The 21,817-nt window shown below is 41.1% G+C and overlaps 1 protein-coding gene across 1 annotated transcript in view; it reads right to left on the reverse strand.

Annotated features, from left to right (window-relative positions):
- NIBAN1 (niban apoptosis regulator 1) overlaps positions 1-21,597 on the reverse strand; it is a 64,674-nt gene extending 43,077 nt beyond the window's left edge. The window contains exon 1 of the mRNA XM_057427191.1: positions 21,471-21,597. Within this exon, the coding sequence (XP_057283174.1) occupies positions 21,471-21,525 (55 nt within the window). The 5' untranslated portion in view covers positions 21,526-21,597. The remainder of the gene's footprint in view (positions 1-21,470) is intronic.
- Positions 21,598-21,817: the final 220 nt, after the last annotated feature.

Below are 21,817 nucleotides of genomic sequence, written 5' to 3' on the forward strand. Positions count from 1 at the left end.
AGTACCAGGTTTCCCACAAAGATACTGCTTTTTAAGTACTGCAGCAGAAGGCCACTTTCCCATGGCAATATTTTTTTCTATTTCTCAACAAACACACAAACCCCAGAAAAAGGAAAAGGGCTACATGTGCTTAACAAAATGAGAATAACGGCACCATCAGGTCCCTTTTCTTTACAGTTTTCCTCCCCAGATTGTGAGGTGTTTGATTCTCTTTTGGCTCCCATATACACTGAAAAATAGTAAATGTCACAATTTCCAAGGGACACTATTTCAGCCAGCCTATGTGCAGTTCACAGCCCAAGGAGTTTTTTTACCCCACCTCCTACTTTACATTAAGCTTGGACAAGAAAAATGGGAAAATTATTGGGTTCACACCTTGCAAGAAATACTTCCAAGCATTAAAGGGTGTATATTCATGCAACTAGAAGTCTCCCCTTTTATAAACAAACCCTTCTGTACTTCTCTGTGGATGATAATATCTCCCAGCCAGCAAAACCACACTGTTCACTGAATTTTTAATTCCACAGGAGAGACAGGAGGAAGTGCTGGCGCCTCATCCTGCAGGGAAGGAGGTTTCTTCCCACTGTTACAAAGGGCATCAATTAAGGTTAAGAGTTTAGAAAACAAGTGTATAGAACTTGAATATGCTCACCAAACCCTGTGTAAAACATTCCTTTTTCTGTGAAGATTACAGATAAGGATGGGAAACTACAGCTCTGTGATGCAACAGATTAAGTTTTATAATCCAAGTTAGTTGAGAAACACCAAGAAGTGGCACCAGAGAATTAGCTGCACAGACCTGAAGTTCTTTAAAGCTATGAAAATGTCTTACCCTTCAAAACAATGCCAGACTTTATGAGTATGCCAGGTTTTCTCACTCACACTCAGGTTCTACTATAGCTGCAGCTACTGCCTAGAAGTCCTCTTCCAGTTGTGAAATGGGTGCAAAGGAAATAGAACTGACTACAATGGAGTGAAGGTCTTGCCCTCCCTTGTGAAACCAATGTGACTATGCAAAAAGCCCCTGTTTGTCCAGGGGCAATCCAGGTCCAGAATCAGAGAAATGATGCAAAAGGCCATGAAAAAAAATAAAGGGAAACAAGCGAAGAGAAGATGAGAGATGGCCCTCTGGCTGCCTGGAGTTTCTCAACATGGGAGACCCGTCATTTGCCTCTTTTTCCCCTCTTTTCTCCCATTCAAAGCTGAGCAAGGCCAGAATCAAGATCCCAGTAATCCCAAAGCACTGTGAAAGAAAGAAACAAAGTGATCCAAGTGTTTTTTGAGTTTTAATTTTTCAAGGCTAAAAGAACCCATTAAACTTAAGTGATCATGTCTTACTTGTCAGAGCTTATGCCTTTGATTCTTCTGGATTGAATTTAGGACCTGACTAATAAAAGTATACCTTCTGCTAGCAAATTCATAATTAATTCTGGAAATCTAATCTTGCAAAGAGGTCAAGTAAAAATCTTAACAACCCTTAACTTTCTGCAACTACAGCACTATCAAAGGATTGCCTTCACATTCACCAGGTTTGCCCCCCCTGCAACAAGCCAGTGCCAGCAATTCTGATCACCAGAGGTAGAAGAAATACTCCAAGGTCACAAGGTCAGAGGTTCGGGGAATTTAAGGAAAAAAGGTAAAAGAACTGTGTTCAGAAATAGTTCGATGTAAATATAACAGAGATCACATACAAAGCAAGATATTTATCTTATAGTCATTCCTGTGCAAATGCTGAGGTTTCAGGTCTAATTAGCTTTTGTCCTTTTTACCTCTTTTTACCTTTTAAACATTTTGTTGAAAAGTATTTATTTTCTTTTTCAGACTTCCATTTTAGCCTAATTCAGAGAAATGCCAGAGCCCCACTGAGTGTTTGTCTGTGACTCCCAGACAGGCGTAGCTATGGTGTCACTTGCTGTGATAGGAATGTGGTGGCAGGGAACTCTGCAGGTGGAGTCTCAAAGCCGTCTTGTTTCCTTCGTGGAGCTGACTTCAATAAAACCCATTTTATATGCGATGGAATAAAGCTTGCAGGGGTTACAGTCTAGCTACTTGACAGTACATTATTCTTCTTCTGCCTGGACAAGTTTCAGTTCCCCAAACACTCATGAAAGCATCACCAAGAAGACAATAGGGTTAGCACTGGTGTTTGTTTTTTCCATTTCTAAGAAGACTTCCCGGGAAGAAGCTCCAGTCAGCTATTGTCTCTCTCACTAAACGTGTGTTTGAGTCTCGTTGGCTGCTCAAGCTCTTCCGCCTCAAAGTTTCAATACTCCTTCCTTTTTGAAAAAAAGAGAAAGATAAGTTGCCTCATTTCCTCTCCATTTATCTTTCATGTTCAGAAGGGTTTGTGACAACATGACACAACTTGAAAGGAATAAAACAAATCAAAACCATCTTCTTCCAGTGCTGTGTTTGTACAGTAGGATCACGTGAGCTTCTGGCCTTGAAAAAACAGCCAGACAGGTTATTATTAAGAAGAGGAAGTTTCTGAGAATTTATTTGGAAATGGTTCAGTGAGAGCTCTCCTGGTGATTCACAGAAACTCTGTGCCTTTTGAGGTCCACAGCAGGACCTCTGTGCATAGACACACCAAAAGTACTTGCTGGTAGGTTGCAACTTGTGGCAACACATAACCACAGCATGCTCAAGGTTTGGTTTTATATCTATGGTGGCAATACCTCAATTAGTGTATTTAACAGTTTACTTTCATTGCTCTTGCCTTTGCACAATCAATTATGGAGCTCATTTTGTACGTCTCAGTTCTTCCATCTTGGGTCTCCATGAAGTTCCCACATCAATCTCATGTGAGCTCTCATCAATGTGGATGCTGATACTTCCTCTCTTTTTGGAGAAAAATATTGTCCTCTGTTCTGTTTGTCCATACTAAAAAATAAATTCTTCACCTTTCTGTGTTTCGTAAAATGTTTTATTTAGGGGACTCAGGAAAAACCACCCCTAAGAATGTGACATGCAAGAGCTGGTAAGAAAAAAAGATAATGGCTTTCCTGTCATAAGAGATTTATGTGGCAAATTCATGTGTATCAGATTACATTTTAATTTTCTGACTGCAGAGGTAATCATTAGTAATGCTACTTCAAACATATTTAGCTCCTGTCTACTCAACTGCATTTTAAGCATACTATCAGTTCATTTCATTGGGGAGGCAGACAGGCAGTAGTCTGATTTACATAGAATCATAGAATGGTTAGGATTGGAAAGGACCTTCAGATCATCTAGTTCCAGCCCCTGCCATGGGCAGGGACATCTCACATTAAACCATGTCACCCAAGGCTTCATCCAACCTGGCCTTGAACACTGCCAGGGATGGAGCATTCACAACTTCCCTGGGCAACCCATTCCAGTGCCTCACCACCCTCACAGGAAAGAATTTCCTCCTTATATCCAATCTAAATTTCCCCTGTTTAAGTTTTAACCTGTTACCCCTTGTCCTATCACTACAGTCCTAATGAAGAGTCCCTCCCCAGCATCCCTATAGGCCCCCTTCAGATACTGGAAGGCTGCTATGAGGTCTCCATGCAGCCTTCTCTTCTCCAGGCTGAACAGCCCCAACTTTCTCAGCCTATCTTCATACGGGAGGTGCTCCAGCCCCCTGATCATCCTCGTGGCCCTCCTCTGGACTTGTTCCAACAGTTCCATGTCCTTTTTAATCTGAAGACATCAGAACTGCACACAATACTCCAGGTGAGGTCTCACAAGAGCAGAGTAGAGAGGCAGGATCACCTCCTTCTACCTGCTGGTCACACTCCTTTTGATGCAGTCCAGGATACGGCTGGCTTTCTGGGCTGCAAGCGTACACTGAAGCCAGCTCATGTTCATTTTCTCATCGACCAACACCCCCAAGTCCTTCTCCACAGGGCTGCTCTGAATCTCTTCTCTTGCAGATTCACAACTGGGAAAAAGAATGCTAAAGGCACCCTTCTGTGGCAAAAGGAGTCACAAAATGTTTACATTAGTGCAGGTCTTTATAAGGGAGAGAAGATTTTGGATAATAAGAAATAGCTGTGATTATGTGGCATTGCTTTGAAATTTCAAAATTATACAACACAGTTTTCTTTCTGTCTTTCTCCAAACTTGTCAGTTAAATGACTGCAGAAGATAAAGGAGAGCCTATGATATGGTCGAGTTTTTGCTTCAACCCCTGCAAGGCTGATCTGCAAAATTTTGCCATGAGCCCATGTAAGCATCCAATATCCACAAATTACCTCTAATCCAACAGAGTAACTCTCATTTCAGATATAATCCAAAGCTGAATTCGTCCATAGGCTGTCTGCATTTATTGACTACAACTAAATTTCAAGCCATGTTTGCATTCTCCAATGTGGCTTTCTGAGAAAGAAATGCAGGGAAAGCTGCATAAATCCATTTTCTGTCTTCATTTAGGCTGACAGGATTTACCAGCTTGATGGAAGTGCAGGATGAGCACTAAATTTCTACAAAATATTTTCCCACCTAACAGTATCCAACATGGCTTAAAAACATCCCCAACAGTTCTTGAAGGCAGAACAACCTTTCAGAGACTTTTCTATCCCTTACTATTACTCCTGAAGACCTCTACTATACAGTGCAATCATCTCTTCCAATGACGTGCTACTTGGGCTGCATTCTGCTCATGCAGTAGCAAAACTTCTTTGTACCCTGGGACACTACTTCTTTGCTACTTACCCTTTCAAGCATCACTGAGCAATCATTTCACCAACAGTTTCACTACAGGTTTTGCATAAAACCAGCAACTTCATACTAACAGGCAGGCTCTTTGTTAGCTAAAAAGCAAATCAGTGAAAAAGATGACAGAGTAAGAACAGGCCAGGAAGTTTGGAAAACTGTATTCACAAAAACCACCAATATGATTCATGGATTCTTTATAATTTCCAATGCAAAACCACAGCCGCTAGGAGAGACTGTTGTAAAAGTGCATCTTATGCTCTCCGCTTTACACCAAGCTTCACTGGCAAAGATGCACCAAACCTCTCAAAATAAGCCAGTCAGGTTGAACCTTTTTACTTCAAAAATTTTGGTTAAAATGGAGTCATGACTTTTTCCTTACATGTCTCGGAAATTCAGAGGTCAGGACATCAAAACACAGGCCTCATTTAACATATTAGTTTCCAATTTTGCTTGCAGACATGTCCCTCTGAGGGACATATGCCTCAGCTAACAGCCATAAAAACCATAGTGTAAGAGAGGATAGTCTTCTTACAACCTCTTTTGAATCAGTAATGAGGTCTGGTCTTTCCGCAGTAATTATTTCAGAAGTACCTCTGTCACTAACAGGATGGTTGAAGATTCAAAGGCATTTTTGAAAATTACTTTTGCTACCACTGGTGTGAGGCAGTTTCCAGAACTGCTGGGTACTAACAACCAGCACTGGGTGGGCAGGTGCTCAGCACCTCTGAAGCCAAGCTCAAAGTGTAAATGCCAAATTACAATTTTTGTTTGGGATGTATTAAAAATATCTGCGTGGTGTGCTTCAGAAGAACCTTCTGCAAGAAAAAAATTAAAGCATCAGATCTTGTCTTATTCAAGAATGAGTAGTACAGAGCAATGCAAGGAAAGTTGGAGGAGATAATGGAGCCCTGGCTTCAAGATTGAGCAGATACGCTAACATGTTTTTTAAATTCAGTTTCCTAGCATTCCTCTAATTTGTAAAATACTGTATCTTGAAACTGAAAGAAAACAATTATAACAAAGAAACTTGTAAGATACAAAAGCAGAACTGCTTCACTAGCCAGCACACTTTTTTTAAAAAAGTTATTTAAATAAAAATCAGTCTTATTAGAAGATAGTAATTAGAACTACTTTTTTTTTTGCCAAACTGCTCCGGAAAATTCATTTTTTAAACATACACTCTTCTTTCCTTGTCTCCTGCATACAAATTATATATCTACTGGTTAACATATTATTCAGTCTGGAGTAATTACACATCAGAGAGATGCCTATTAAGCTAATCTTAAAACTACATGTCTAGATCTCAAGGATTGTTTTATGAATATAGAATGGCATCAGCTGACAAACATGGCATAGTCCATATTATTGTGGTTGCTACCAAAACCAACATGAATCAATGTTATGAGCTTGGTTTTGTATTATTCAAGATGACAGGACTCTTGAAGAAAAGCAAAAGCATGTTTTATGATCGTGAGAATCCACTATGAAGATAAAAGAGAATTCGGCACACAACATAATATAAATACAGAATATAAAGAAAATACAGAATATAAGCTACAGTGCATTTTATCAACAATGTGCACTTAACTTGGAAGAATCCATAAGGTTTTAAAAATCCAACAGCTGCTACAGGATGCAACAATGAATAGAAATGCTTGCATTTACAACTAAAACTAACAAGGGGCAGAATTGACAGAGTATTTTCTGTTACCATAACCATATTGCTTTAGACTTACATCAGACAAAAGCTATTTTGACAGGAAAACCTGTCTTAGCCAACAGCTGGAAAACTCATAGTCTTATTCTGGAAGGAAAGGAGACTTATTACTTTTTACAGATGTCTTCATTCCCATCATCCAAAAGAAATTAAAAATGAATAGAGAGATGGGCCCCATATGAAATACGGCTTTCACATCCTCCCAAGGCTGCATACCCTCACATCTCTGGCATCAAATCAGACTATGCTACTATACATAATGGTGACAGAAACTCAACCTGACATTCCGTATAGCATCCTAAAAGTCAGCTTTAAATTTACTTTTTGTTCAGTCTCTCAGAAAATCGCATGTCCCTTCCAACAGCAGAACTCCAGACACCTCTGCTATCAGAGAAGCTGGGTTTTATTTTCTAAATTGCTCTTTTGCAGACAGTAACAGTAAAAACCCAGCCAGTGTTCACCTACATTGTTCAGCCCCAACACCCTGAGAGACCTGGCTGTAAGAGCACGCTTCAAGGCAAGTCTGCTTCCATTTTATATTCATGAAAGTAACACCTGCCAATGCCAACTTTTATGCAAACAGCACAGCAACTTTTCAGTTGACCACACTTCCTGCTGCCTAAATATTTAAGGCATGCTAAACGAAAACGATGTAGCAAGATTAATAGCTACCAAACCACAAGCTCTTGCTCAGAATTACCATGTAGTATTTTATACTCTTATCAGCACTTTGGTTTTATATGTTTGTTTACATTGGTAACTCCCTTGTATCTCTGTGTGGTATCAGCTTTAGACATCCCCATTCTGGTACAAGATGTGCTGAGCAGATTCATGTTTTTTTCCATCCATAAGGGAAGTTGGTGATAAATGCAGATGAGAGCCTTCCTTCTTCATTCACTTTGAAGCCAACTTCTTCCTCCAACAAATTCCAGTGCTGCTTCTCATTGGGCTGCTTCAGTTTATGATTTGTCACTGCTACTTGGCCAAAGCTCCCAAGGGAGTATCATGAACACACCAAGGCAATCTCCAAAATCTGCAGAAACTTATTTTGCTGCAGATATTGGGTGTGTTTCACAGCAAATATGGCCTTAATATTCTTCTTGGCACTCTTCCTTCCCACTGTTTCCCTTGGGTTTGGTAGGACATTGTTTGAAAGCAGCTTGCTGCTGGGCCCTCCTGCTTTCAGGTGAAAAGCAGCTGAAACTCAAGAACAAGAGGAAGGAATTGCTGTGGTAGAGATCAGTGAAATACATAAAACAACATGAGGACCTTTCTTGTACAGCTTCTGAGGAAATTCCATGATGAGGACAATTGGAATGGCAAAGAAACTGCTGTGCTAATGAAATACCCATGCTCACTGCAGCAGCACAGAAATTATATACCATGAAACCAAGCATGCATGCTGCAGGTATTCCATAAGAAAAGCATCCACCATATAATTAAAATACTTATCTCTAAAGGAATGAGAGAAATGGGAAACAAATCCTAATACTGGCCCTAAAAAGACAGTGACCAGTGTAGCAGACTGGTGAAGTATCACTCACCTAGAAGTAAATTTAAGTCAGAATTCACGTTTAAGTCAGAATTCATATTTTCAAGGTGCCTTGATTTTGGCATTCAGAGAGAGGGGCACTGAAATCCTACATCAGTCCACATGGACACCAACATCCTTCCCCATTCCTTCAGTCTGTTTTTGATCAAGAGGCTGATGGAAGCAGCTATTAACATGGCTTTCTGCTCAGCACATGATTTGCTTCTGTAGCTCAGAAAGTTTTTTGAACTTCCTAGAGATCAATTTCTTCTGTTAAATACATTGTGATGGCTGAATCAAGACTTTTGTGTGGGCTACAAACACCTTTCACATGTAGGCTGGACTCAAATAAAGCTCAAGGAAACTGGGAGTGATGCCTGTCTTGTGGCCATTCACTGGTCTGCTTGAGACCTCCCTCCAAACGGTAATGTTTGATTTGCACCACAAGCTGAATAAATGGACAAGGAGGCTAACATTGCTTGCCATCCTGCTTTGGATAGAAAATTTCATTTTCTTGAGGTAAACAGATGATTTATTATGCTTCATATTCAAATGGATATATGTCCCTCCTTCACAGACTGTACCCTTGGACTAATCTGTTTGATTTCCCTGGATTAAATCCTCCTGTGCAGCATATGCAGGTTTGTTTCACAGGATTTCTGATTTTTTTACCTTTTATTAAACCAAAAGATGCTGAAACAACCATTGGCTGCAGTCTATCAAGCCTCCCATGCAAGGTATAGGAAGCAACACCAGGTAGGTGTGCATGCATTTTGGTATATTATAACACTGAGCAATGCCTCCAAGCTCTGATCCCTGAAATGCTAGAGTCTGGTTTGGTTTATATAAAACATGATTCCTCATGAACAATCCAGCACCTGTGTCACTTTCACATATAGTTTTTGCAAGAGTTTACAACTTAATTTTCCCTCTATACACAATTGATTTCCTAATTCCAGCCTGCACAGGAGGTGAACATGCCTTTCCCATTTTCCCTTTGGGTTTTTTATGCAATGTTTGGCTTTGGAATATTTTTTTCAATATCCCTTTGTAGGAAATGGCAGTCTCTGTTTAAACCCTTCCTTTCTCATTAAAAATATGGCAGCATAAAAGCCCTGAGGTCTTAGCACAATTTCATTACCTGATCACTTTGCCTTCTGCAAATGAGGGTCTTCACTGAGGGTCACAAGAGGGCTAAAAGATACTCCAGCTGATTCTCTGTTTCCTGGTCATAGGTGGAAAGCTAGTTGCAAAATACCAAGTCTGGTAGAAACAGTAATAAATAAGTAAACAACCATGATTACATTTTGAAAGCTCACAAAAATCAAGAGCTCATGTCTTCTCTGCATCTTTAGTTCAGACAGTCATCTTTAACATGTGCAGTTGAAACACTTTTAAAGGACGGTGGGACAGTGGCACAAGTTGTGCAGAGAAGCTGTGGATGCCCCATCATTGGAAGTGTTCACAGCCAGGTTGGACAGGGTTTTGAGCAATCTGGTCTAGTGGAAGGTGTCCCTGATAACGGCAGGGGGACTGGAACTAGATGATTTTTAAGGGTCCCTTCCAAGCCAAACCATTCTACGAATGAATGTATGATCTTTCCTCCTCCAAATCACCACAAAAAACACCAGCTTATAGCAACTGACAATCTGGATGATTTTTAGGCTCCCTCCTGCAGACACACCAAATGCAACCCTGACATCTGGATAACTTCCTCCAGCCACACTCACAAACCGTCACTAACCTCAAAATACTCGTGTCAGCTGCTACTTCCTAAGCTTAGAGCAAAGAGACTGATAGAGCACAAGCAGCAGTGGCTTAGACAGTAAGCTTTACAGTCACACCTAAAATTCCAATTTTCTAATGAATTTCATATTGTACCCGCCCCATTCATTGCAGAGCTCTGAATGTTTGTGGCATGGTGAGCTAGAAATAGCAGGTAAATGCAACCCCAAAGAACTAGATCCTGTCTTCTGTGTCTGCTACAAAATGTAAAGCCGGACAAAACATATGTCATTTATGGGAGAAGCTCCCAGATGGCTCCTGCTGCCACTTTTTTCTGATTTCTGGAACTGCGGAATGCCTCAATCACAACTAAGCACAGCAGGAGCCTGGCTGGAAATCTGGGGGGGAGCATTAAAATGGCCAGGTCCCTGAACAATTAAGCACTAGATGTGTCAAGCCCCAAATTAATATCCATAACTCCTCATGCATGAAATAAAATACCAGCACTTATCACAGTATCTCAGTGGGAAAATACCAGGATTTATCACAGTATCTCAGTGGGAAGATCATCTGCTGATTGACGCCTGCACAGCATTATGTAGCTTGACAGGTATACAGGAAATCTCAGAAGGGAAGAAAAAACCCAAACCCAAACAACAGATCTGGGGCTTCCTACTGAATTAAGCCAATGGCAAGCAAAATATTGCCTTTGGACCCTGGTCTCCCTCAAGCATTGCTGGTGAGTTCAGGGCTTTAGATCCGTGAACCTTTTCAGCTAACACTGTAAGCTTATGTGGTAGAAAGTTGTGTTTGGTTTGTGGCATCACCTTTGTCTACAGCAGTGAACAGCTACTGGTAGCTGTGGGGTTCCCAGCTACTTGCTATACTGGACAGCAGGGAAATGTGGAAACAATGGGGTTTACTTCAGCAGGTAAACACTGGCAGTAATTAAAAATCCTTTCCATTCACCTTTGGTTTTCCTTATTCCAGCTTTACGGATCCAAACCCTTTCCTCCTCCTCCAGTATATGCCTGAGCTGCTCAACAGAACATCCAAGAGAAGAAAAACACATTTTCTGTAGCTTAATTTAAAAAAGAAAAGAAAGGAAAGGAAAGGGAAAAGAAAAGAAAAGAAAAGAGAAGAGAAAAGAAAAGAAAAGAAAAGAAAAGAAAAGAAAAGAAAAGAAAAGAAAAGAAAAGAAAAGAAAAGAAAAGAAAAGAAAAGAAAAAGAAAGAAAAGAAAAGAAAAGAAAAGAAAAGAAAAGAAAAGAAAAAGAAAAGAAAAGAAAAGAAAAGAAAAGAAAAGAAAAGAAAAGAAAAGAAAAGAAAAGAAAAGAAAAGAAAAGAAAAGAAAAGAAAAGAAAAGAAAAGAAAAGAAAAGAAAAGAAAAGAAAAGAAAAGAAAAGAAAAGAAAAGAAAAGAAAAGAAAAGAAAAGAAAAGAAGAAGAAAAGAAAAGAGAAAAGAAAAGAAAAGAAAAGAAGAAAGAAAAGAAAAGAAAAGAAAAGAAAAGAAAAGAAAAGAAAAGAAAAGAAAAGAAAAGAAAAGAAAAGAAAAGAAAAGAAAAGAAGAAAAGAAAAGAAAAGAAAAGAAAAGAAAAGAAAAGAAAAGAAAAGAAAAGAAAAGAAAAGAAAAGAAAAGAAAAGAAAAGAACCTCAACCGCTTTATCAGCAGTTTTCTGAAAAGTGCAGTGGGGCAGACGCTCAGCACAGAAACTTCATGCTGGAGAGTGGCAACTCTCATTTGCAACTGAAAACAGTGGAAAGTGTCTGGTAGACTAAATCACAGACAATGCTCTTACTTTACAGAATACTCCTAAGAGAATATTTGCATTCGTTTTGGGTTATTTTTTTCCCTTTGCACAGGCTCTGCCATTAAACCTTTGCCTGCAGAAAATGTAAGCTTGCCTTTCCTCTACTGTGACCACTACACTATGTGGAATATCAAATGAAAATACACAAGGATACTCCATATCACATTCAATAAAAGCAAGTTGGTCTTTAGACAATGTTCACTTAGCCATTTAATGTCCCCAATTCTGCTTCAAGAATCAAGTCTTCTGCTATCAACATTGTGACAAAGCTCTGCAGAGAATCACAGCACAAATAGCAACTGTGGTTTCATGTAGAGAAAGGGAAAATGTCATGTAAAGCTTTAAAAATTGCTTCTTAAGGAAGCAGGTGAGAGGGATTGAAGAGTCCTAGATAAAAGGTCCGGGATGAGTGAGCTGGATGCCAAGTGGCAGGATGGTGCTGGCACCTTATGTAAATATGAAGCAATGCTCCTATGTCTCTGAAAAGGGTAAGGAAAAGCTTCTTGGCAGCAAGTTTCCAGATACAGCAGACAAGGCAATTTTTTTTTTTATCTGGGATCCCAAGCACAAAGAACTAAAAACCAGAAAGGTATTACACAAGTGAATGAGCCATCCCAGGCAATGAGCAGTGGATTTTTAGGAATGGTATGCACGGACAGAGCCAGCATTCAAGCTCCACAAAACCTGCAACTACCTTAACCTGGGGAACATAATCCTTCATGGGAAATACCAGATGTTTTTATAATGCAAAGAAGCTGCAGACATTCTTTCAAGGTTGTCTGTGAAAGTATTTAGTGATCACGAGTGCTTAAAGGTCCAGATGGCCCCTAGCACATAACACAGCCATTGACTCTGCCTTGGCTGGGACACATCAACATGGTTCAACTGGAACTGTGGCAGAAACCTGACCCTGCATTGGGGATTGCTGCAGGCTGCTTCTCCTAGTCCTGCCTAGGAGAACGCCCTGGTCCCGTGCCTTTGTTTTTCTGGTCCTTTGCTTTAGCTTTGTGTGTTCTGCTTGCTTAAACAGTAAACAACCAGAAACAAGGATTGTTTTATGCTCTTTGTACCATGAACACTCTTTGTGAGGACCTACATGTCCCACACACAAAACCTAATGTGCTTTTCATGTGTAGTTAACCTTTTCTTCAAGTTTTTGCAATGCATGAGAGCCACAGTCAAAACATGCACTGACCTTAGAAGCACAATACAGAATGAACCTGGAAAAAATAGCATTTTGGGGGAGCTATGAGCTGATTGTCTTAGTCCACTACCAATGATCTCCTTACAAGTCCATTATCATTTGAAAAGGCATTACCACTGCTGGTGTTGTTAGTGAAGAGTCAAAAAAAATGGGCTAGGCACTGATGTGGGTGGCTTTTCTCAGCATTCTCGCTGGCCAGAAACCATAGCAAGGAGGCTCCATTACATTCACTGTTTAACCAATGACATGTAGAAAAAACAAACTCAACATCAGCTGACATGTTCACTTTGCATAAATCTCAAAAGCAGGATTTATTCTGAAAGACTAATCATGGCTCACTCCTGGGAAGATATGTAAGGTGGGTAGTAAGCCAGAAACCTCTGCTGCTGTTTCCATCCTGGATTGCAGCAACCCATTGCTGCAGCTATCCCAGCTCATTGAGCAGCATGGTGCCAGACATGGTTTGAGGCAGTCCTGAAGGAGTGCACACTGCATTGACCTAAAGGGTTGCCATAGCATCCTCTGAGATCCCAGAGCATGACCATGCACCTGCCAACAGCAAATATCTATTAACCACCATGGTCACACTGACAGTTGACATGGTGCCTCCCCCTATTCACATGGGACCTACAACACATTCAGCAGAAAGCCACCTGAGAGACACTTGATTGGTCTGGCACTGAACAGGGATTGCATGAGAACACTGAACATACACAATAAAAGCCTCTGTAGCTTCTGCACACCCCTTAGTCAGGGCAAGGCAGAAGAATGGGCTTAGAATCAAGATTATGACAAACAACATCAGAGTGTTATATTTTATAGCTATTTCTGGATTAGAAAATTAATTTAGAAAATAAATTAACTATTCCTTATTTATTTCCTATATTATAAAAAAAATCTACATTTTTTGAAAACTATATCACTTTTAACTTTTTAATCATCTAACCAGAAGAAACCACCTTTTGTTTTCTATTTCCTGATAACTGCTAGCTACAACTAAACTTTCAATAATAATAAAAAACAGGATAAAGTTTTTAGAAAAACCAAATGGATGAGCCCTTTCTTCACACAAGTCTGTGTGATTTCCACAAGCTGTGATCTTACTTTTGTGTAAGAGTTGGCCTCATTTCATCACTGTCCTTTAGATGCAAAAGGAACTAAAATGCTCACATGCATGTCCAAAAGCTTGAAGCCACTTTTAATTGTCCTTTAAGTGCAAAGAGAACAGCATGTTTATTATATGCAAAGGAAAAAGCTGTAGAAAGAAATGCTGCTGTACTTTAAAAGCATCCATGACCACATTACTTATGAATATCATCCTTCCCAACCTAGACACTGGTTTTTCAGCTGCTACTGCCCAAAGGCATCAACAACAAAGCTGCTTTAATCATCTCAGAGCTCACTTTTTCTCCCTTTAATATCAATAAAATTTCTATCAGATGCAAAGTCTGTCTTATAATTTGTGGCCAACCTGCACCTCCAATCTTCAAGGTTTTGGAAAACAGTAAGTACAACAGTGCAGCAGACTCCACACAGTGTGCCTCTCAATTACAGATTTTTGGGGCAAAGGTGAGCATGTTTCTCACTTTTTCTGTTGAGAAGAAGCTCTTTCCATGAATACTCATGCCTAATTCAACTCTCTGAGTAGTTCCATCTACAGAGGCAGCAGAAAAGAATGAAAAATGCCACATGCCTTCTCCTACCACCTGATGGTTTCCCTTCACTCATACCACCTGAAAAAGACCTTCTTTCCCAGAAAGAAACCACCTTTCAGTTTTTAAACTCAGGCTCTGTAGCACGCATTATGTAACACATCATCTCTGAGGTTAGTTTTTGTGCAAACCTAGTCTTTGGTGTAAGGAAGCTTGAGATGATCCTGCTGAATGGGCAAGGAGGCTGACCCAGCTTTCCAGATGCTTTGGCAGAAGAGGGAGCTGTGTCACAAAATGGATAACAGATTTCTGGGTTTATGAAAACCTCAAGCCATTTACAGAAGATAAATTGGATGTGATCACAGACAATCCTTTTATTGACAAACTGAAGAACAAAATCTTACCTCCTGCTTTGATAGGGAAATTCCTGACCATGCCCATTGCAAGACAACATGACTGCAAACTTCCAGAATTGATTGTGATGCTTTTAAAAGAAGCTAATAAACAAGCCTACATGAGCAATGAAAATTGAATAGAGAAGCTATCTGCTGCCTTAATCTCCCAAAGCTGAAATCTGGAAGTTACCAAGTACAGTAAATTCTGTTCAAATTGGGTGGCAAATACCTCTTCCATCAGTCACGTCCCTGGACGCCTTTTGCTTGCCTTCAGTTGAGAGCTAAGATAAAGTACTTTGCCCCCTGAATTAAAGAATGTAAGAAGAAATAAAGAGCCTCTCCTTTCCAAACAGACAGGCACCATTTATTAAGACGATGGATGAAAATCTGCCACTGGCTCCAACAGCAACAGCCTCTCTGAGGACTAAAACTTCCAAGAAAGCAAGTAAAGCCAAAATGGTATTTTTTCAAATTCTCATTTCTTAAGGTCTTCAAGAACTTGGAAACTTAGCAAGGTGCATATAATGAACAGAATTTCATCCATATTGAATTTCCTATGCATTTTGCTTAATTTTTTCATTCTGTGGGTATTTATGCCTATTTGGATTGGACTAGATGTACTTGCTCGGTGTTAACCCACAATCATGAATTCTGGATTCAGTACATGTTTGTAAAAGAAAGTATTACTCTGCCTTTTTCCTAGATTTTGGTAATGGCAGAAAAATACTATCAGCTTTCACCATAAACCTCAGAACATGAAAATGTAAAGCACCTTCTAAGAGTTATGAAGCAGACACTATGAAGTCCAGAGAGACTCCATGCTCCTGCTCTGTATGATGCAACAGCCACACTCACCTGCAGAAAATGAAAGAGAGGACTTCCAAAACACAGCAAGCCATAGCTTGTAAAAGGCTGAGAGAAAATGCAGTAAGCGCAGCCAGAATTTTACAAAACTCGTACACTTGCAGTTGTACACCAAATTAAAACCAGAAGGACTATGCGACAGTTTAAAGAAAAAAGTCCAATATCCATTCTGAGTGCCTGTCAAAAAAAAAGGCCAACTTTTCCACAATTAATTCCAAGCTATTCTTCAATCCTCCAGCATCCCTGTTCATGGCTATGTGCACGCCAGCTGGCTGCTGGCAAGAATTTCACTGCAGAGCTGTAGTAGGCACTTGGGTTATCTCCCTCCAAGTCAGCGGGACTTACCTTCATGCAGCCAATGGTATTTTTTCCAGACAGTTTCCTGTAAGGCTAACAACAGATTTCCTTATCTTGTCTTTTAAGTGTAAACCAGGCTCCTCTTCAAGTCTCTAAAACTTGACAGAATAAGAAGACGGTATCTGCATTTTTAAGTATGCTGCATTTGTAGGAGCACATCTGAAGTGTTTTATTGTTATGCAAAAAAAAAAACCCATCTTAATTAGTACCATACTGAAAATCATAGGCAAAACAAATAACTAGAAAGAAATTTCTTACAGACGTTAAGCAATAGCTTTCACTGACAACTGAAAAGAATAACAGCTGGAAGGTCTGCTCAGAAAAGTCCTGAACAATGAGAAAACCCATAGGCTGCATCCCTGGGTACCACAGGGTCACAGCACCATTGCTGTGTCCCTCAGTTGGGCTGTCCCATATGCCTGGGTGAGGAAAGAGAAGGAAAAGAAGGAAAAGAAGGAAGAAGGAAAAACTGCATTTAAACAAACAAATCAAAAGCAAATGACTACAAAGCCTTTATGTTTTACAGAAATGGTCAGATTGGATATGGTCAAGTACGCTGAACACCTTTAATAAAAAAAAAGCCTTCAGAGAAGTTCAATATTTTTATTCTAATCTCTTTTGAAGATGTACCTGTGAAATTACTGGCATTGGGTACTTGAAATCTCCCCATCTCTTCAAGTTTAAAAATACTTGGTCCCAACAGACCACACTTGACAGAGCAGAGCTTGATCCCCTACTTCTGCTGCTGAGATTGCAGAAATGGAAAATCATTAACACTATCAGGGTCATTTCCACCTTTGCCCCATTGTGAGACCTGCGTCCTTGATTGTTTCTTGCCTAATATTAGAGGCCTAAAGCTAGAATTTTCTAGCATCGATCTTGACACCTCTGGCACAATCTCCCAGGGCATACTACTAAGTGGTTTAACAGGCACTTTCATCTTTTTCCCCAATTCCATGGTTGCACCCTGAGTCCATAACTCCCCACTACTGCCCTATATTGCTCCCTGTTGGGTGTAACACTCACTAAATGTCATTAGACAAATCATGCAACAAACACGTCCCATCACAAGTTTAGCCCATGCTTCATCAAGCTGAAAGCATGAATTTTTTTAATAAACTCTTTTCACTTGACCAACTCCCAGTCTCTTAATTATTACTGACATTTTTTAAACACCATCTATTTCACTCACATCCTGAGTAATTCCCATATAGTCCCACAAAAACCCTACAAAGAAGGATTATTTCTGCCACAAGTCTTTCCTTTTTTTTAAAGGCTCGGTTCAAAACCTAGAGGGATTACTATTAAAATTTCTTTTAATTTCAGGAGGCTTTAAATCCTTTCACTGCTTATAATGTGTGTGCATTTAAAAAATCATGAGGATCTTAAATAAATGGAAAAAATATTTTTCCACAGGTATGGTTAGAAAAACAGGTTTCTGCTACACAGAAGAGAAGACACCTTTGAAACTGCTACAGTTTCAAGACTAGCAATGCTGCAGTGTGTGTGGCCTGGCTTTCTGCCCCATTTCTCCTTGCTGGCACTACATGGCTTCCTACTCTCCTCTGGATACCCTCCACCCAGCTCCTCACAGTGGGCTCAGGCTGTCTTCCACACTCACAGGAGTCCCTGATGACTTGTTTTTTCATTATTTTACTATGACATTCATTTCCTTCAGGTATGCGTAAGAAATATTGAGTCTTGACATTTTATTCACAATTTTACCCCACAATAATGATCAATTTTCATTGATTTCTACTTGAAAAAGACAAAAAGATTTTGTGATGGCTTGCAAAATACAACTTCATGAGAGATAATTTCTTAATGTGGAGATTTTCTGAGTGTAAAAAATGTTTCACAAAACATTGCCATCTGCAAATAAGTCTTTGGCAGCTTACAAAGTGCCTGTCCTCGATTCAAAGTTCATGAGGAAGATCCCTGCCCTTGCAATCTCAAACACAGCCTCACTTACATCGTAAAGTGAAGACCACTTGAAAAATTACATGTTGGCATTGTGTATTTTCCTCTTAGGCATTATTTGCCACAGGAAACCCATATTACCAGGTCAATAGTTATAGTAGCTGATTTTCAGGTATGGCTCAAGATATTGCCCCATGTACAAGTATACACAGGTTTCAACAATTTGCAATTTGGTTGGTTCAATACTCCCACTTCTTACTTAAAAGCACAGAAGTTGCAGTAGGTTTTCGTGGAAATCACAGCCTTTGTATTCAGTAACCAAGACTCTGCATAGGATGCCTTCATGATTTTCTCTGGGGTTCATTTCTCCAACTGGTCTGACAAGAGTCATGCTTATTCACCTGTGGGGAACTGCATGCAGCAAAGCGTCTCCCATGCTCTGAGGGCCATGTTCTTGCTGGTTATATAAACACCTACATATACGGTTTTACATATTTTTTTACATAATTTTACATATCACATACTCTTTGCCCTTGTTTTGCTCTACTCTCATCTCTCACACAATGTAAGCAGACTTTTGCAAATTAGAAAGACAGTAGATTTGTACATATGTTGATGAAGAAACTGTATCAGTTTATTGCTGACAACTCCATCTACTCCTTTAAGTCCTCAGTCCCTAATTCCATTTGTTACACTGTGTTTCAGCTCAAATGTTGCCTAAATACCAACTACAAGGCTTTACGACACAGGGATAAAGCTTCAGACAAATTGAATTATCATTACGTCAACAAGAAATCAAATTAAACCACCATGACAACAACCACGTGGAAATCCTACTACACATTCAAACAGTCATGTTTAACCCTGCCCCACGCAATACTGGTTAACTCCCCCACCTTGCAGGGAGCAGCCTGGCATGCTGCAGAGCTGACATGCTGCCCAAATAATTTTATCTGCTGCAGGTTGAGGTTAGCATGGCAGGAGCTATCTCGAAGGATGCAGGATGCCAGTGTTCAATCACAGCAAGCTTCTGCTGCAAAAGCAAGGAGATGGGGCATGAGGCAAGCTATGCTACGGGAGATGAAAAAATTTAGTGCTGAAATCAGGACATAAAGATTGCAAGTGTAAATTAGTTTACTGAAACACTGGTTGAGAGGGAGCATTAGAGGTGATCTAGACCAAACTAGGATTTCCTGTCCTGAGTCCATTGGTATTTGGGCCAATATGAGTGAGCATCCCAGAATGCATGAAGTTTGGAGAATGTCGCTGGCTGCAGTCTCAGCGTGTGCAATGTACAAGGAAGCACCCTTGAGCTTGTTGTGTCACAATCTCCATGACCAGTGCAATCCCATTCAAGCACTATGTATCTACAGTTCTACTGACAAAACGCATGTATTCCCCTTCCCTTTTTACTGGGGACCTTCCTGCACCATCTTTGGAGGAAAAAAAAAATCAAACACAGAGCTACCTGACCCCCAGTAAAACCCACCTAATCTTTACAAAGCCAGCTAAAAATTGTGCTGCTTATTCAATCTACAAAATCACTGATTCAGGCTGATTCCTCTTTGAACAAGCAGAGCTTACCATGGCGCTTGCCCTGAAAATACATCAGACTTGCAGACTCCAGCCTCAACATGAGCAGTAGGTTTGGTGAGCTGGCTGGACCACACTCTATTTCAATTTAAGACGCTCTTCCCAATTTCTTCTCCTTCTCAGAAGTATTAATTTATGGGCAGCCTTTGTATAAAGTGCCTCATAAATTATTTTTCAAAGCAAGAGTTTGGAGTGGGGCATCCTCACAGCAAGAATGGCAGACTTGAGCCAGGGAATAAGCCTTATGTCTTAATTCCTTTTCTCACAATGATTTTGCTTTAGCAGTTGCATCTGCAAAGATGTAATAGGCAAACTAGAGATGTGTCTGAAGAGCTGCACAACTCTTAGCAAGGCTAAAGCACTCTCTCTTTTCGCTACAGGGAAATTTCAGATACATACGTCCAGTCAAGTTTCACACGGGTCCAGATACGGATTTCCCAACCCTCTGGCATGAGTTCCCTCTTCTAATTCTAGATGATGTTCAGGGCAATGACAATTTCCTCTTGCACAGCTGTAAAGAAGCTGGTAAGTTCCCTGTATCTCCTTCTTTTTTTTTTTTTCCCTTTTCTCCAATAATTGGACATCAGCCTGTTCAGATGCTTTTAACTGCCCTCACTCAGTCAGGGACCAGAAACCTCGAAATGCTGAATTGTGGAAGTGCAATTTTGGCTGCAGCATAGGGATGAGTGTAAAGAAAAGAAGAAATACATGGGGATTGGGGGATTGTACCTTCAAGGCTCTGATGGGACCTGAAACCACCCACAGTGGGACAGGTGAAAATGACAACGCTGAGCGGACACAATACAAAAATCTCTGCATGTGAGGTTGGATACTTGGCTGATTGCTTTTTTGAGTGAAAGCCACGTAATATTTGGATGATTCCACTATGGAAATCTACTGAAAGATACACTGTGATTTCAAAAGCCTAACAGAGGAGCAGTTTAACACTTGCACTCTCTCTAAGCCACAAAAAAATCCCAAAGGAACAGAATAAAAGGACAAGCTTGACTGTGGGCACCACCCAGGAGTCACCCTATGCCCTTAGTCATCAGCCCTGAGTTTGATCTTCCAGTTCAGAGGACTCTTACAGGCTCCAGATGCATAATACATAATATACCAGAACAGGGCTTCCTTTTTACATGCAAACTTTTACTTCACTTGTGAATCCCCAGCCTTAAAATTTGCTTTGTAAACACTTTACCTGCTACCTTACTGGTGAGGAGTGTAGGTAGACAGGAGCAAGAAGTATTTAATATTTTAACCACTCAAATAACAAAAACACCCCCCAAAATACAGAATTATGCACTTTTATTTCATAGTTTAAGTGTAATATGCATAAATTTAAATCAGGTTTGGGGTTTTTTTTGTTTTTTTTTTTTTTTCCATTTTCTCTCTCCTAACATTTTAATGATATAAAGCATTGTTCTCATGCAAGTCTGAGTCGTTTACCTAAATACTGACCCAGTAGTTTTCCCACTGCCTTCAATGGCTTTGCAAAACATCGAGCTATATAGTCTTGAACCTATCTACCCTGGCAAAACCAAGGTGCTTTAAAGGTTTCAACGGCCGGGCTGGGGAATTGGGACTCTCACGCAGTTACAGGTCGCATCTCTCCACACTCTTTTCAGTCTTTACCGTCTACTCTTCGGCACGCTCCAACTCCCTCACGGGGAACTTTTACAGCATTGTCTTGTAGGAAACCGTCTGCTCAAAACCCCATGGGACACTGGTCCCTTTCCGAACCAGCTCAGCGATGTGCCCAAACCGCCCTGACGCCGCCGACTCCCGAGCCCGCTCCGTGCCTGGGACACCCGGCTGGCCTCTGCACCGCGCCGGCCCCGGCCCCGGCCCCGGCCCCGGTCCCGGTCCCAGTCCCTGCCCCGCTCGGAACCCCGCCGCGCCGCGGGTGAGTTTCTGCGAGCTTTCCCACCAGAAAGCGTGCCTGCAGTGCAGCTCTTTCAGGAAAACGTCTCCGGAGGCAGCTGGCCGCTTCGCCTCCCCCTAGCAGAGCCCTACCTCGGATGTAAGTGCACTTGCTCTCGTCCAGCAGGCTGGAGGTAGAGCTGCCCATGCTGCCGGCGCCGAGGGACTGCTGCACGGGCGCTGCCGAGGAGCGCTGCCGCCCGGCCCAACCCTGCCCGGTGCTGCTGGCGACCCCGCGCTCCCTGCCCGCGTCCTCCAGCAGGCGCCGCCTCTCGCCCGCCGCAGCCGCCGCGAGGAGGTCGGGCCCCGGGGGCGGGAGGGCTCCTCCGGCCCCTACTCCCGCCTCCCTCCGTCCTCCTCCCCTCCTCGCTGTCTCCTCCACGCTCCAGCAACCCTCTTGCCATGCCCAGGAGGCGACGCCGAGGTTGCCCGTCACCAGT

The sequence above is a fragment of the Pezoporus wallicus genome, unplaced genomic scaffold (genome assembly GCF_028554395.1).
Source record: "Pezoporus wallicus isolate ANWC-B61680 ecotype Strahan unplaced genomic scaffold, APGP_CSIRO_Pwel_v1 scaffold_7107, whole genome shotgun sequence".
Classification (NCBI taxonomy): domain Eukaryota; kingdom Metazoa; phylum Chordata; class Aves; order Psittaciformes; family Psittacidae; genus Pezoporus; species Pezoporus wallicus.